At 59.5% G+C, this 14,199-nt stretch overlaps 1 protein-coding gene across 8 annotated transcripts in view; it reads left to right on the forward strand.

Annotated features, from left to right (window-relative positions):
* The window catches only part of NAV1 (neuron navigator 1), a 219,028-nt gene that overhangs the window by 60,066 nt on the left and 144,763 nt on the right, over nt 1-14,199 (forward strand). For all 8 annotated transcript variants that reach the window (XM_021064514.1, XM_021064517.1, XM_021064516.1 and 5 more), the window contains exons 2-3: nt 4,118-4,870; nt 8,898-9,001. In XM_021064514.1, coding sequence (XP_020920173.1) covers nt 4,149-4,870; nt 8,898-9,001 — 826 coding nt within the window. In that variant the 5' untranslated portion in view covers nt 4,118-4,148. The remainder of the gene's footprint in view (nt 1-4,117; nt 4,871-8,897; nt 9,002-14,199) is intronic.

The raw sequence follows: 14,199 nt of genomic DNA on the forward strand, positions 1-14,199 counted from the left end.
GGAGTCTTGGATTAACATAGGCACAATTATATGTAAACTAGAGAAATAACAAGGACCTACTGTGCAGCAGGGAACGCCAGTCAATATTCTGTAATAACCTGATCGGGAAAAGAACCTGAGGAAGAGGCTCCCCGAGCTGCCGTGGCTGAGTTTCTCCTCTTTGGTTTCCACCTGCGAACTGGACTGGCACAGCCCCGGCCCACCTCCATCTCTGGGAAGCCTGGAGCTTCCTGGGGACAGTGTGGCTCGTGGCGGCTGGGTGGCGCACCCTCCAGGTGGCCGAGGGACCCGCCCTTGGCCTCAGAGTGCTGCCCTCCAGCTCTGCGTGTCCTTGGGTGGCGGCTTCACTCGGCCTTCTCGGCCCCTTTCCTTCCCTCGCTGTGAGATTGGGGATGACCTGCCTGATAAGGGGGGAGGAGAGACCACATCCCGCTGAAAGGGAGGTGCTGTTACTGTTACTACCTGTGGGCAGAGGGATCTGCCGGCCCTTCTTTGACGTCCCTTGAAGGATGGCTGAGCACCTGCCAGCAAACCAGGAAACTCCTTTCCTGCCAACCTTGGGGAAACCGTGTATCCCGCAGCAGGTCTGCTTCTCTCAGGCACCCCCACCACACACACACACACACCCCGTGGTGGTCAGGCCCCTGCACCTGCTGCTCCTCCTCCAGGTGAGGGCAGTGCGGGGTGGGTGGGTGGCTGCTTTAAAGAGGTTTAAATCCTCTTCCCATCAAGCTTTTGCAGTCATGATGGAGTAAAGGCAGTGTAGCCACGTGCTTCATCAGCAGAGGATGGAGAGGCCGCATCCTGGGCTTCAGCTCCCTGCTGGAAATCCCGGCCAGTCCCCAGGTCTGAGTCCAGGGGAGGTGGGGATGCACCAAGGACAGTGAAGGTGGGTCGGGCTCCTGGAGGATCCTGGGCGATGGCACCTGGGTGGGGCAGTGCTCCCAGGAGAGATGCAGGCAGAGCCAGGATGCAGTCCTCTTGCATGTGCACCTCCAGAAGGGGTGATCTGGGGCCTCACGTGGCTTTGTCCCCACACTGGGGCTGCAGGGAGATGCTGAAGTGGGTCGTGTGGCCCTGTGGCCTGTGGGGCTGCACTTGGGGGTGCTAAAGTCGCAGGTCAGTGGTCTGGAACGCTTCTCACGGGTGGTCAGCCGGTCAGTTTTGCTGGTCAGCGTGTGGCTCAACCCCATGCCAGAGGCCAAGGTCAGCCACTCAGGCCCACATGAGCAGTGACACGTGGAGTGCTGACTTGCTGAGGGAAGACTCTGCTGCAGGCCCGAGGCCAGGCCGAAGGCCGGGGTCTTGTCTTAAAGACCCCCCTTCCCCGCCCAGCTGCAGTTATTGGGCTTTAGCCCCCCTCGTTTGCAGTCTGGGCATGGAGAGGTGAAGACATTTATCCAGATGCTCATGCAGCGGGTGGCATCTGCTCCACGCCCTCTGAGTGCCTTTATGGAAGTACCTATGGGGCCATCCTGGGCACGCTGGGGCTGGGTACAGGGCAGGCAGAGGGCAGTCCGTGTCCTTTCAGTTTGTGGCTAGTGGGCGGTCAGAGGGGGACAAGACAGACAGGGAAGAAGCAGGTCAAGTGAGCCTCGACGTGCCCTGTGGGTCCAGGGGATGGGCAGCCACTGGGGGGTGAAGGAGCTGGCCGTGGTGCCCTGGTCACACGGGGCTTTGCCTCCTTCTCTGCTGCAGGAGGTGGGCTGCTCGGGCTCACGCGACGCTGGTACCAAGACAGAGACATGCACGGCAGGGGAGGGGGAGCGGTCGGGGTATTTCTGGTCCTGACGGAAGTGATTTCATCTGTCAGCAGAGCTGCCTAACTCCCAGGGTGCTTTCAAGCTTCATTCTCCAAATCCACCAATGCTCAACGGTCTACACTGGCTTCTTACCCTTTAGCTTGTAACCTGTCCACAGAGTCAACCCGGTCTGTGTCCAATAGCTCCCTGCCCAGGAGGGACAGACACACCCCAGGGTCTCGGGTGCTTGGCCATGCTCTGGTGGCCTCTCCTCTGTGCCAGTGTCCTCTGTCTCTGTCTCTACCGAGGCCAGTCCACCCTCCGGAGGCACCCTGCGTGTCCTTGGCATATAAACCTTTGCCCACTTCCGTATTCACTCCCCCTTGGGGTGCTTCTGGATGTGGGGCTGTTTCCACGGCTGTGCACGAGGCCCTGTGGTCCTGCCTTCATACAAGACTGGAAGCTGGAATTTGCTAAGAGACAGTAACGTTGATGGCAGCAAATGATAACTTAATTTACATCTCTTACCTTGTAAGGAAGCCCAATGTTGTGTTGTGTTTCGGTCAACTGTGCTTAATTATCTTGTGAATTTCTTGTCCAGTCCTTCAGCCCCTTCTTCTGCAGAGTGTTTGCTTTTTATGGATTTGGCAGGGCTCCCTGTATGTATAAAGGCACTCACTTCTTATCTCTCATAGATGTTGCACTTACATTTACCATTTATTGATGGTTCGAAGCTTGGGAAAGGGCTTTTGGGTCCATCCGGGGATTTTATTTTATTTTATTTTGTCTTTTTGCCTTTTCTAGGGCCGCTCCCGCGGCATATGAAGATTCCCAGGCTAGGGGTCGAATCGGAGCTGTAGCCACCGGCCTACGCCAGAGCCACAGCACTGCAGGATCCAAGCCGCGTCTGCAATCTACACCACAGCTCACAGGCAACGCCGGATCCTTAACCCACCGAGCAAGGCCAGGGATCGAACCCGAACCCGCAACCTCATGGTTCCTAGTCGGATTCGTTAACCACTGAGCCACGACGGGAACTCCAGGGATTTTAATTTTTATGCATTCAAATAGGTCTGTGTTTTCCTTTATGACTCAGGCCTTTGAAGTGGTGCTTGTAAGGGCCTTTCCTGCAGCAAAATTATGGAAACACCCATGTACATGTTCTACAAGTTCATTCACGATTTCATTTTCTACCTTGAACTCTTTCCTCTGGAGTTGATTGTGTGTGTCTTGGTAGCCAGCTTCAAATTCCTTTTGAGGCGTTCCCGTCGTGGCGCAGTGGTTAACGAATCCGACTAGGAACCATGAGGTTGTGGGTTCGATCCCTGGCCTTGCTCAGTAGGTTAGGGATCCAGCGTTGCCGTGAGCTGTGGTGTAGATTGCAGACGCGGCTCGGGTCCCGCATTGCTGTGGCTCTGGCGTAGGCTGGTGGTTATAGCTCCGATTAGATCCCTAGTCTGGGAACCTCCATATGCCGCGGGAGCAGCCCTAGAAGAAGCCAAAAAAAAAAAAAAAAAACCAAAAAAAAATTCCTTTTGAAATGAAAGTGATTCATAGATGAGTTAATTTGTTAATTAACGTGGCAGGGAGGGGAAGCCCGGTCAAGGCTTGTGGGGGATCTTCATGGATGGGGTCTGGAAGAGAAAGATCCGGGGCTGAGGGCAGGGGGCGCTAGAGGGGTCTGCCTTTATCTCAAGGTGGAACACCTGTCTCTGAGTCGGCGGGGAGGGGGTGGGCAGAGGTCCCTTTTGCCAGGTCAGGAGGTGGGGAGGGAATGGGCTAGAAAGTGAGTCCTTGAGCCAGTGCCCACATGTCCAGTGACAGAGGGTACAGTGGGGAGGGGCCGGGAGAGATGGCATTAGTGACAGAGGCTGGTGTCAGCCAGGGGGCAGGAGCCTGGTGGGGGCCAGGGAGAGGCGGGGAAGGGGCAGGAGTTTGTGATCCATGATCCTGGTGGGTGGCCCCCCCTCTGGGCCTGGTGGGATCTGGACGATTCCACCCCCTGGAGGATCCTGCTGGAGGAGAGCCCTGCTTGGGTAGAGGTGTGCGTGGCATGAGCAGGCTGGTGCGCGGGGTGTTGAGGCTGAATGCTCTAGACTCAGAAACAAGGAAAGACTGGGGAGGGAGGGGATGTGAGAAGGGCCGATGGCCTGGGACAGAGAGGTTAACTCACCCCTCTGGACAGCGCATCCCAGCTCACAGAGCACAAGCACAGGAGCTCACAACAGCCTCTCTGAGCAAGAGGTAAAGGGATTCACCCAGAATGGACGGGTGACCGTGACTGTGACCCAGTCTGGAGCCCGGGGCCTCCTCCCCCTCCTCGTGTTCCTGCGCTTGGGATCAGCGCCTAACTGTCCCCTCTCCTCTCTCTGCAGCACAGTAGCCCCCGCGGCCAACTTGGTGACCATGGACGGGACGGCCAGTGTGAACTCCGCCAGCCGCCCCCATTATGCCTCCTCCATCCCCGTGCCTCGCGCTGCTTCCCAGACCAGAATCCAGACGCCGGCTGCCTCTCCCCGGCTGCGGCCGCGCCAGGCCGGCCTGGCCCTGAGCCCCCCGCGGGCGGCCTCCCCAAGACCCACCAGGGCCCGAGGCTCTTCCAGAGGCTCCTCTCCCAGGGCCTCCCGGGGAAGAGGTTCCCCCAGGACTGTGGGGGCAGCGAGGGAGTCAACCGAGGGTGCTGAAGGGCCAGTGGGCTCCCCGTGGAACAGCCCCAGGGCCGCCCCCAAAGCTTCCATCTCTGGCCAGGCAGGGTCCAGAAGACCCGGAGGCACACCAGGGACCCCGAGCAGGAGGCAGGCGGCCCAGGAAGGGGTTCCCCCCCGCCAGACCCGCGGCAGGAGCCCCTCCCGGACCAGTTCTCATGGAGAAACTCAAGCACCAGGGGCTCCCGAAGGTCGAAAGCCACCTAACTACTTGGGCAAAGACCAGAGAGATGCAGCCTTCAGAAGTCCCGGGGCCTCAAGGTCTTCGGAGCCTGATACGAGGGCAGCTTCCGGGCCTTCCTCCCCTGCCTGCAGCCCCGTGCAGAGCCCACGCCTGCCCCCCGGCCCGGGGGCCATCCGATTCCCTTCGGTGCACCAGCAGAGTCAGCCTGTCACAGCCACGGTGGCCCCCTTCCAGTACAGGTGAGGAGCTGGGATGCGGGTCGGGCCCATGGAGGGGCGGGGCTGGCGGAGGGACGTGGAGGTGGGCGGGGCTTGGAGAGCAAGGCTGGTAGGGAGGGGGCCCTGCCTGTCGCCATGACAACCCGTCGCTTCGCTTCCCGGATTTCTCTCCTGGATGCTGAAGCACCCAGAGGAGCGGAAGGCAGGCCAGTCTCACACATCTCACCTGGAATAGTACCGCCCTGTGAGTCATTTAGTGCATGTCCCTGGCTGTGCCTTTAGGTCACTGTCACGGAGGTCCCCCTTGCCCTCTTTGGCGCCCCCACTGATTCCCTGCGTGGGACTGTCTGCCGCCCTCTCTCTCTACTCCCATGCCACCCTGGGCACATCAGTCTGCGTGCCCGGCGTCCCAAGGTTGACCATCCATGCTGCTTACGTGGTCACATTGGGATCCGCCGTCGGCAGTGGCCGGCCTGCCATTCACACGCACATGAGTCACAAGCTGAGCAGTCCCACTTTCTTCAGGAAGCTGAGGGCACAGAAAACGCTGCCATCAACTGTGCTTTTTTAGTAAAGCTATCACTCTTTAGTGAAATGGCTGCATTGAGTAAGGGACAGTGTCATGACTGAGGATGACACGGTTTGGAGGTGCCCAAAGGCAGATCACGTGCCTTCCCCGCCACCTGACTTCCTGGGCTTTTCCTCTATGGTGACCAGAGGGCGTGGTCGCCCATGGCTGGTGGAGAGGGTCCCTGGACCCTGGGGGTCTCCAGGCTGGAGAATCTGGGGTGGGGGAGGATCTGTTCTTCTGACTTGATTCCTGGAGTCCTGGGCAACCTCACACCGCCTCCCCGACAGCTGGACCCCAGTCAAGGGCGTTAATGGTCCTCTCTACTCTGTTCGTCCGGCCTCCTTCAAAGCATTGCTTTCAGTTGCACGAACTCCACGGTCTAAAAGGACCTTGACGCATGAAAACCCATCAGGAGAAGGACCGACAGGCTGGTGAGGATCCAGAAAAGGTGTTCTAAGAATGATTAAAGGGCTGAAGCATTTGCTTTGGAAAAGGGATGCTTAGGGAGAGTCTGAGAGCTGTTTTGAAAGACTTGAAGGGCTGCCGTGTTGTCGGCTGAATTAGATTTGCTTGGTGTGGCTCCAGAGCACTGATTCAGCGTCATGGTGGTTGGAAGTTAGAGATTTCAAGCCCAGGAGGAAGAACTTTCCAGCAGCGAGAGAAGCTCATGGATTGATTATCCCTGGCTGGGCGCTCCCTGCCACTGCAGGAACTGCAGCTGACTCCACGAGCGAGAGGTTCTTCCCTGAGTGACCCCTGCTTCCCATCGCGTCCCTTCCCCCAGGCGCAGTGCCCACACAGCGTCTTACCCCAAGGAACAGCTCACTCCTTCTCCAAGACCTTCTTGACCTGGATGCGCACAATGATAAGAGGCCTGGGAGTGTCCCATTTCCAACCCGTGTCCCCTTTCCCTGTGGACTGTGTGACTTGCTTCTGCTACCTGAGTGTCTTCCTTTTTTTTTTTTTTTTTTTTTTTTTCCCTCTGGCCGCACCCCTGGCATAGGGTGATTCCCAGGCTAGGGGTCCAATAAGAGCTATAGCTGCCGGTCTACACCACAGCCACAGCAACACCAGATCCAAGCCATGTCTGTGACCTACACCACAGCTCCCGGCAATGCCAGATCCTTAACCCACTGAGCAAGGCCAGGGATCAAATCTGCATCCTCATGGATGCTAGTCAGATTCATTTCCACTGTGCCACGATGGGAACTCTGAGTTTCTTCATTTTGTGTTCAAGCTTTGAGGAAGAGTATCTCAGCATTCAGTTGTTTTAAGGTTTTTACAGGATCAGCCCTACAAGCCCCCAACAGATGTAGAACCTGATATTTTTCAAAGAGGACTTTTCCCTCTAAACGTTTCCTCCACTCAGCAAACATCGGGTGCCTGTTGGCGTTTGAAACAGAAGAGCGTTGCACCTGCTCAGCAGGGCTCTTCACAAGCCCAGCTCCCAGACCCTGCCCGCTTCAGGCCCTGATGGTTGCAGGTAGGGTCAGGGTTGGAGGAAGGGGAGATTGGGACCCAGGGCACCCATAGCGATGGGTGGGAGCTGTGGGCAACACTGCCAAGGCCCAGGCTGGGCCACCCCTGCAAGGAGGTCACAGATGCCTGCTTTCATGGACCTCTAGCCCCTCGGGCCCGCATCTTGGCCTCTGCAAACTCCAGCCCATCATCACGGAGGGTGAGTTTGTTAGGCTCCCTGACCAACTCCAGGCACTTCCCTTGCCCACTTCTTCAGGGAGTGAGCCCAGCAAAGCATCCTCCCAGCTGGCCCCTCCCAGGGTCCAGGGTCCCAGCCCTCTCAGCTGTTACAGCTGCCGGCCTACACCACAGCCACAGCAACGTGGGATCCGAGCCGTGTCTGCGACCTACACCACGGCTCATGGCAACGCCGGATCCTTAACCCACTGAGCGAGGCCAGGGATTGAACCCGCAACCTCCTGGTTCCTAGTCGGATTGGTTTTGGCTGCGCCACAATGGGAACTCCTGGCCATTGATTTTCTTCTCTCTGGTTCAGCCTCCAGCCAACTTGGGCATGGATGATGCCGTCTGTGTGAACAGCTGAAGGGGAGGGGGGCACACGGAGGCCTCGCCGTGTGGGGAGGTGGCAGGGAGGCGGGGAAATGCAGAGGCGAGGCCACCCTCCCCACTGTCCTGGGACTGGCGGCTCCCTGTCACTCACTTGCCCTTGTTACCATGGTAACAGCGATGATCAGAGGAACTGCAGACTAGCCCTGGTTACTGCCCGCCAGCTCTGGGTCAGGCAGTGCACAGGTCCTTATACGTATGTTATTCAGTGAGACATTTGTTCGTCGTAGAGAGTTCCCTACCCTATAGAACGCGCTGGTACTTTCTCACCAGTGTGTTGCATCCTTTGCTTCAAAAACCCAGGGCTACAAAAACCCAGGGCTACATGTGTTTCTTGCAAGAAACCACCACTTCCCGTTTTTCTTTGTCCCCTGGACATTTTGTCCCCGTAGATGGGGGCTGCCATTTAAGTGACGATGGCAGGTAGTGAGCAACCCCAGCATTCTGGGCATTCCTCTGAGTGCCCGCAGCCCGGGCTGTCCCATCCCCAGCTCAGGGGCCCACAGACCATGAGGGCTCATGGTGGCTTGGCTGGGTGTGGCTTTGAAGGGCCAGCAAGAATATCCCCTAGCCCTGGACTCTCCAGCTGCCTGGGCCTTGAAGGCCCCTCCTTGGTCCTCTGACTCCCAAGAGGAGAGATTTGCGCTGCGAGTGGACACCAGTGCAGGGCCCAGAGTCCTGGCCTCTCGGTGCTAGAAAAAGCCAAGACTGGGAGAGAGGAAGGCCGGGCCCAGTCCAGGCCAAGCCAGCCATCGATTTCTCCTCTGGTTGCCCAGCCCTCCCCCCCAAGCTGCCAACGGGTCCATTTAGCTGGAGACGGCGCGGCCGGGGGGTGGGACGGCGGGAGAGCAGGGTAATTGCCTATCTTGAAGGCTGCTGCAGCCTTTGTTCCAGGAGTGATTGCATGGTTGGGGTTGTGCTCTGAGGCCTCTGTGCCTTTGGGACCTCACCCTTCCTTCCTGCTGCCACCGCGAGCCCAGCAAGGGCTTCTCCCTTGGGAGGCTCTGTGACCCCGGCAGTGCCTGCCCACTGCCACCACCCCCATCCTTGTGGCCTGGGCTGGGAGGGGCCAGGCCCCCTGAGCTCTCTCTGGCGGGGAGTCCCTCCCTGCGTGTGCAGGGGGAAGCCTGGGGGCAAGGGTCACGGCAGGACCCTGGCTGAGGTTGGAGTCACTTGGGACCCCTCTGCCCTGAGGGTGATTCCTGTTCCTGCAGGGTGACTGGCCTCAGGTATCCCAGTGCCCACAAGGTACCCCATCCCTGCCTCTGGCCTAACTGCCCGGGCTGCTGCCCACTGGGAGCCCAGAGGAGGGGAGGGGCTCAACTCCAAGGGGAGAGGCTTCGAGGCCAGGGCGACCTCCACTGTGAGTGACCACCCCTCTCTGTCCCACAGGGTCCAGACAGACCGGGAACCTGGTCCCCTCCGCCAGGGTAGCTGGGCTCCCGAGGGCTACTCCAGCATCCCCGGCAGGACCGAGGAGAGCCTCTCGTGCATAGGTAAGTGCTCTGGGGGCAAGATCCCCTCCTGTAGGGGCGGGGGGCACTGGACCAGATCTCAGCTCACTGCCCACGCGGGAGAAGGGTCCAGCGGGCAGACCCATCCCTTGACTAGAGGCTCCAACCTGTCCATCCCACTTTGAGCTCCTGCCACACTTGACTTGGTACAGGCTTGGTCTGCCACACCCAGGAGCATGGCACGGTCAGGACTGCAAAGCGGCCGGTGGATGCCCCGTTTCCCCAGAGCCCAGGTTGGCATCACTGAGGCCAGGACAGGCTGTAACCAGCCGGGAGCTGAGGGCCAAGAGCCAGGTCCCAGCGAAGCCCAGGCTAACAGTGAGGGCCACCTGGGAGGCAGTCCAGGGCCACCTCCCCAGGACCACTTTTAATGGGCCACTCCCATGCGGGTCACTTCCTTGTGGGCTCCTGTGGTCACAACCGACCCCTGATGCGAGTAGTCTGTTCGCTGGACCTGGGGAAGCAGCCTGGGAACCTCACCAGGAAGGCAGAGAAACGCCAGCGCAGTGGGCTTCCCGAGGGCCCTGGACCATCCAGAGGGGCTCGGTGCCCATCGTGGGATGGAGGGGTGGGGAGGGCTGAGTGTCTGGGGTGCCGGGGCTCGGGCCTTAAAGGGGTCCAGTCCTAAACTCTGAGCAGGGTTTAGGTGTCCCCGAGGGCGGTCCACCCCAGAGGTGCGAGACTGTGGGAGCAGCTCCTCCCTTTGCCCCGGGGAAGGAAAGGACTTGCTTTTGGCAGAAGCCTGCGGAGGTCCAGAGGGCTTCCCTTACAGCGCTGTCCCAGGTCCCTGCTCCAGGGGGTAAAGCCGGGGGCTTGGAGCACAGCTGACCCTGATGGCGCTGGATACCATTGGTGACCATTCTTGCCTCCTCTGTCCCCTGCAGGGCAGGTGGTTGAGTGTCCCTCTCCACCGGGGAGCTGGGACTGGTCCCCAGCAGCGGTCAGAGCGGCCGCAGCCCCCGTTCCAGGCAAGCCCTGCAGAGCGGGTCGTGGGGTTGAGACGGGGGCAGCTAGAGAGTAAGCTGTGGTCCCCACAGTAAGTGCACAGGCAGGGGACCCAGGGCACGGCAGGGGACAAAAGAAACCGCGTTCCACTGGCACTGAGAGCCCATTGGCGCTAGAGTGTGGTAACCGGGTAACTATGCGGAGCCCTGCTTTTACATCTGGAGCTCTGTCAGGGTAATAGCTTCCTTATGTGTGTACCACATCGTTAGGGCCTGGCGACCTCCCGCTCCAGGCCCTTGCTCCTCATCACCATCCTAAGAGCAGGGGCAGGGCTTCCACGGTAACGCGGTGCAGGCTTGTGGGCTCTCAGGCCGCCCGCACCAGCTCGAGCTGAAGTGTCTGGAGAGGCAGGTGGGGCTCGCGTCGGGCGGAGTGCCGGGGGCAGGGGGGCGGCTCTGGAGGTGGGCTTCATAGAGAACAGAGCCACTTGCCCCTCCGTGTCCCCACCCCTGCTCTGGCACCTGCTGTGGTCACGAGTCCATCTTGGCCGGGACAGTCTTTGATGGGGTGGATGGGAGAGAAATTTGGGATCTGCCTGTGCTTTGTGGGGGCGGAGGCAGGGGGGTTGCTGTCCTCTGAGCCTGAAGGACGCAGAGACACAGGAAGGGAGGGGACAGCGGAAGACCCCACCCCCTCAGGGCAGGACAGGGCTCACTCACTCAGTGCGTCTTTCAGTCAATCAACAAGCCATCCAGGAGTGGTCTTTGTGGAGCAGGAGAGTTTCCATGATGCCCTGCCGCCAAGCTGGGTGCTGGGGTGGCCTTCGTTGCTCCCTCGCCTCTACCCTGGGCAGCTTGGGGGCGGCTTGCATGTGCCCTGCCCTCCCCTCACCTACCCGCTAAGAGCCGAGCACTGGTCCCTTCTGTGACCATGCCCCTTGGTTGCCAGCAGCACAGACAGTGCCCGGGCACCATCAGGTCTCAATTTGGAAAGTGAGGGGAGCCAGGGATGGGGGGGGCGTGTGTGGGAGGCCGAGAAGGGTCACTCCGAGGTCGACACAATGCCTGAATTACTTCTTCTCTGTGGCGTGTCTGAGGGAGTGCAGTGGGCGTGGAGTGAAGAGTCTCCTCTCCTCACAGCCCACATCATGGGGAACAAGCTAGGACCCCCCCACCTCCCCCACCCCTGCCCGCCAGGTTCTCACAAGAGGCCGAGGGGCCGGCAGTTGGTCTCAGGCTGGGCTGGTTTGCTCTCCTCCTCCTTCCTTCTCTGGTGTCCAGCTGACTCCATCTTTTTTTTTTTTTTTTTGCTTTTTTTTTTAGGGCCACACCTGCAGCATATGGAGGTTCCCAGGCTAGGGGTTGAATTGTAGCTGTAGCCACTGCCTACACCACAGCCACAGCAACACCAGACTGGAGCTGCATCTGTGACCTACACCACAGCTCATGGCAACATGGGATCTTTAACCCACTGAGTGAGGCCTGGGATCGACCCTGTGTCCTCGTGGATGCGAGCCAGATTTGTTTCTGCTGAACCACAATGGAAACTCCCAGCTGATTTAAGACACAAGGAAGGTTTTCACGGCTTGTGTGGGTTTGGAGAGGAAACTGCAGACCAGGCACATCCCCCCAGGGCAGGGGTGCTGGCCCATCCCCTGGGGAGGGTCTGCTCTGGGCTCCCAGCCGCCATGCACCCGCTGGACTCTCCGGTGGCCTTAGACCGGATCGGAGTCCCCAAGGCTGCAGAGGACTTGGCCTCAAAGGACCCGGGGTCACAGCCCTGACAGATGGAAGCTCTGCCCAAAAGTGGCCACAAAGGGACCTTGGTGCTGTGAGTGAGCAGCTGCGCCCACCAGGGGGGTGGGGGGGGTGGATTCTTCATCCCCCCCCCCAGGATTCTGGGGGCCAGTCCTAGTGTGACCACCATCCTGGCCCTGAGCAGACCCCAAGTGCAGTGGGCGTCCGGGCTCCAGGGGCTGCTCGACCACACAGGTAGGAGAGGCGGGCTCCCTTCCCGGGTCCTCCTCACACTTAGGACCCAGGCCTCCTTCCTCACCCGGACCCAGTGACCCGCCCTGGGGGGGCCCCCCACATGTGTTGGGATCACATGCAGCTATCAGCAAGCCCCCAGGAGCAGCCCCATAGGAACAGGTGTGTGAAGACGCGAGCCCCATAGACCTGTGCTCAGATTCTCTTCCGCCGGCAGCCTGCTGGGTGACCTTGGGCAAGTGTGTTTCTCTGCAAAATGAACACAGTGGCAGCCTCTGCTTCAGAGAGTTTAGGAAACACCGTGCGGGATGTGTCTGAGAGGGTGCCTGGCAATAGCAGGTGCTTGGGACTGTCAGACCCCTGCCCCTGGACTCAGCGAGCCTCCGTGAGTCCTTGCTGACTGTTCCATGGAAGGAGGCATCTTACTCAGCTCAGGTGGCTTTTTTTTCATTGTTTTTTTGTTTTTTTTTGGTCTTTTTGCCTTTTTTAGGGCCACTCCCGCGACATATGGAGATTCCCAGGCTAGGGTTCGAATCGGAGCTGTAGCCACCAGCCTACACCAGAGCCACAGCAACTCAGGATCCGAGCCGCGTCTGCAACCTACATCATAGCTCAGGGCGACGCCGGATCCTTAACCCACTGAGCAAGGCCAGGGATCGAACCCACAATCTCATGGTTCCTAGTCGGATTTGTTAACCACTGCACCACAACGGGACCTCCAGTCCAGGTGGCTTTAATGCAAGTGCTGTCATAGACCAGGTGGCTTAAAGAACAGAAATGAACTTCTCCTAGTTGTGGGGGCTGGGAAGCCCAAGGTCAAGGCGCTTCGCAGTCGGCCCGACTGTGTTCTTTTTTGTCCTCAGGTGGTCGGAGCTAAACAAGCTCCCTGGTCGAGGGTGCTCATCCCCTCGCCAGTGCTCCACCCTTGTGATCTCATTATCCACCAGCACCCAACCTCCAAATACCATCACCCTGGGGACTAGACTTTTGGTTTGTGAGTTGGGGCCAGGGTCGGGGGTGGGGGTGGAGGAGTGCCGGCAAGCAGCCTATAATTCGGCCTGAGGGAGAGGGTATCGCCCTAAGATATAACAAGGCAGCATTTGACTACAACTGGTAGAGGAGAAAGTTCAAGATCGGTGTGGGATGCAGTCAGAGAAGGCTTCCTGGAGGCAGTGGCCCTGAGGCCGGGCCTTGAAGGGTGAAGGGGACTTGAATTCATACAAGAGAAGACACTGGGGAGAAGGGCAGGCCCAGCGGCAGGTGCAGGGGTAGGATTCAGCCTGGACCAGAGGGTGCAGGTAGAAGAGCCTTGGAGAGCTGGGCTCCCGGGGCGGGAGGGAGTAAAGGCCAAGTGCTATGTGGGGGTCAGATATCACAGGGTGGGGGACAGTCCTGCCCTGGGAAGCCACCCGGTCACCAAGTCAGAGCTGTGCTTCTCCGCCGGTCATCACGTGGTGCTGGCTGGGAATGAAGACGGAGGACGGTGGGGGCCCTCGGAGGTCAAGGGCAGCCTGTACAGAAGAGGCAGGGGACACCTTGCCTTGCTGTTCACTCCAGGGTTTCCCCACCCACCCCGCTGAGGAACGGAGGCCCCCGTGTTGTAGCCTTGGGGTCAGGACTCTTGGGGGAGTGGGGAGGAGAACCCAACATGGAGCTGCAGCCCAGCCCTCAAGTTGGGCCTCAGCTCCCAGGTCAGCGGCCCTCCAAGTAGGCTCCGGCCACAGCCCCTGTCCCTGTGGGGCTGCCCTTCCAGAGCACCCAGCCTTTGGCGAGAGCCTTGTCCCTCATGTGGGGACACTGGGCTTTGGGCTCTGCTCCTCCCCGTCCTGTTGATCTGGAGGCTCAGGGCAGATGCGTCCGGGCTGCAGGGAGTGCCAGGAACGTGGGCTGGAGGTAGACTCTCTCAGCTTCCCCCGCTCCCAGAAGCTCTCCCCAGGCCACTGGGCCGGAAGGCAGGCTGGGCCCCGGTCCCTGGCTCCACTCCCAGCCCCCAATGTGCTGGGCCTCCTTTTTCCCAGCACAAGCAGACAGCAAATCTCTTCTGAGCCCTCACTCCTGACCTTGGAGCCCAGAAGAACAATCCCCAACCCCGAAGCTCAGGGAGACTCCTGGGATCAGAGAGGCCGAGCCAGGGCCTTGCAGAATCCACAGAAACATCTCAGCTATGAATTTGGAAGAAAGCAGGCAGGTCAATCTAGGAGGGCTTCCTGGATGAGGCCCCAGAGCTGTGAGCCAGACCGTGCCTCC

Source organism: Sus scrofa, chromosome 10, assembly GCF_000003025.6.
Source record: "Sus scrofa isolate TJ Tabasco breed Duroc chromosome 10, Sscrofa11.1, whole genome shotgun sequence".
In the NCBI taxonomy this organism is placed as follows: domain Eukaryota; kingdom Metazoa; phylum Chordata; class Mammalia; order Artiodactyla; family Suidae; genus Sus; species Sus scrofa.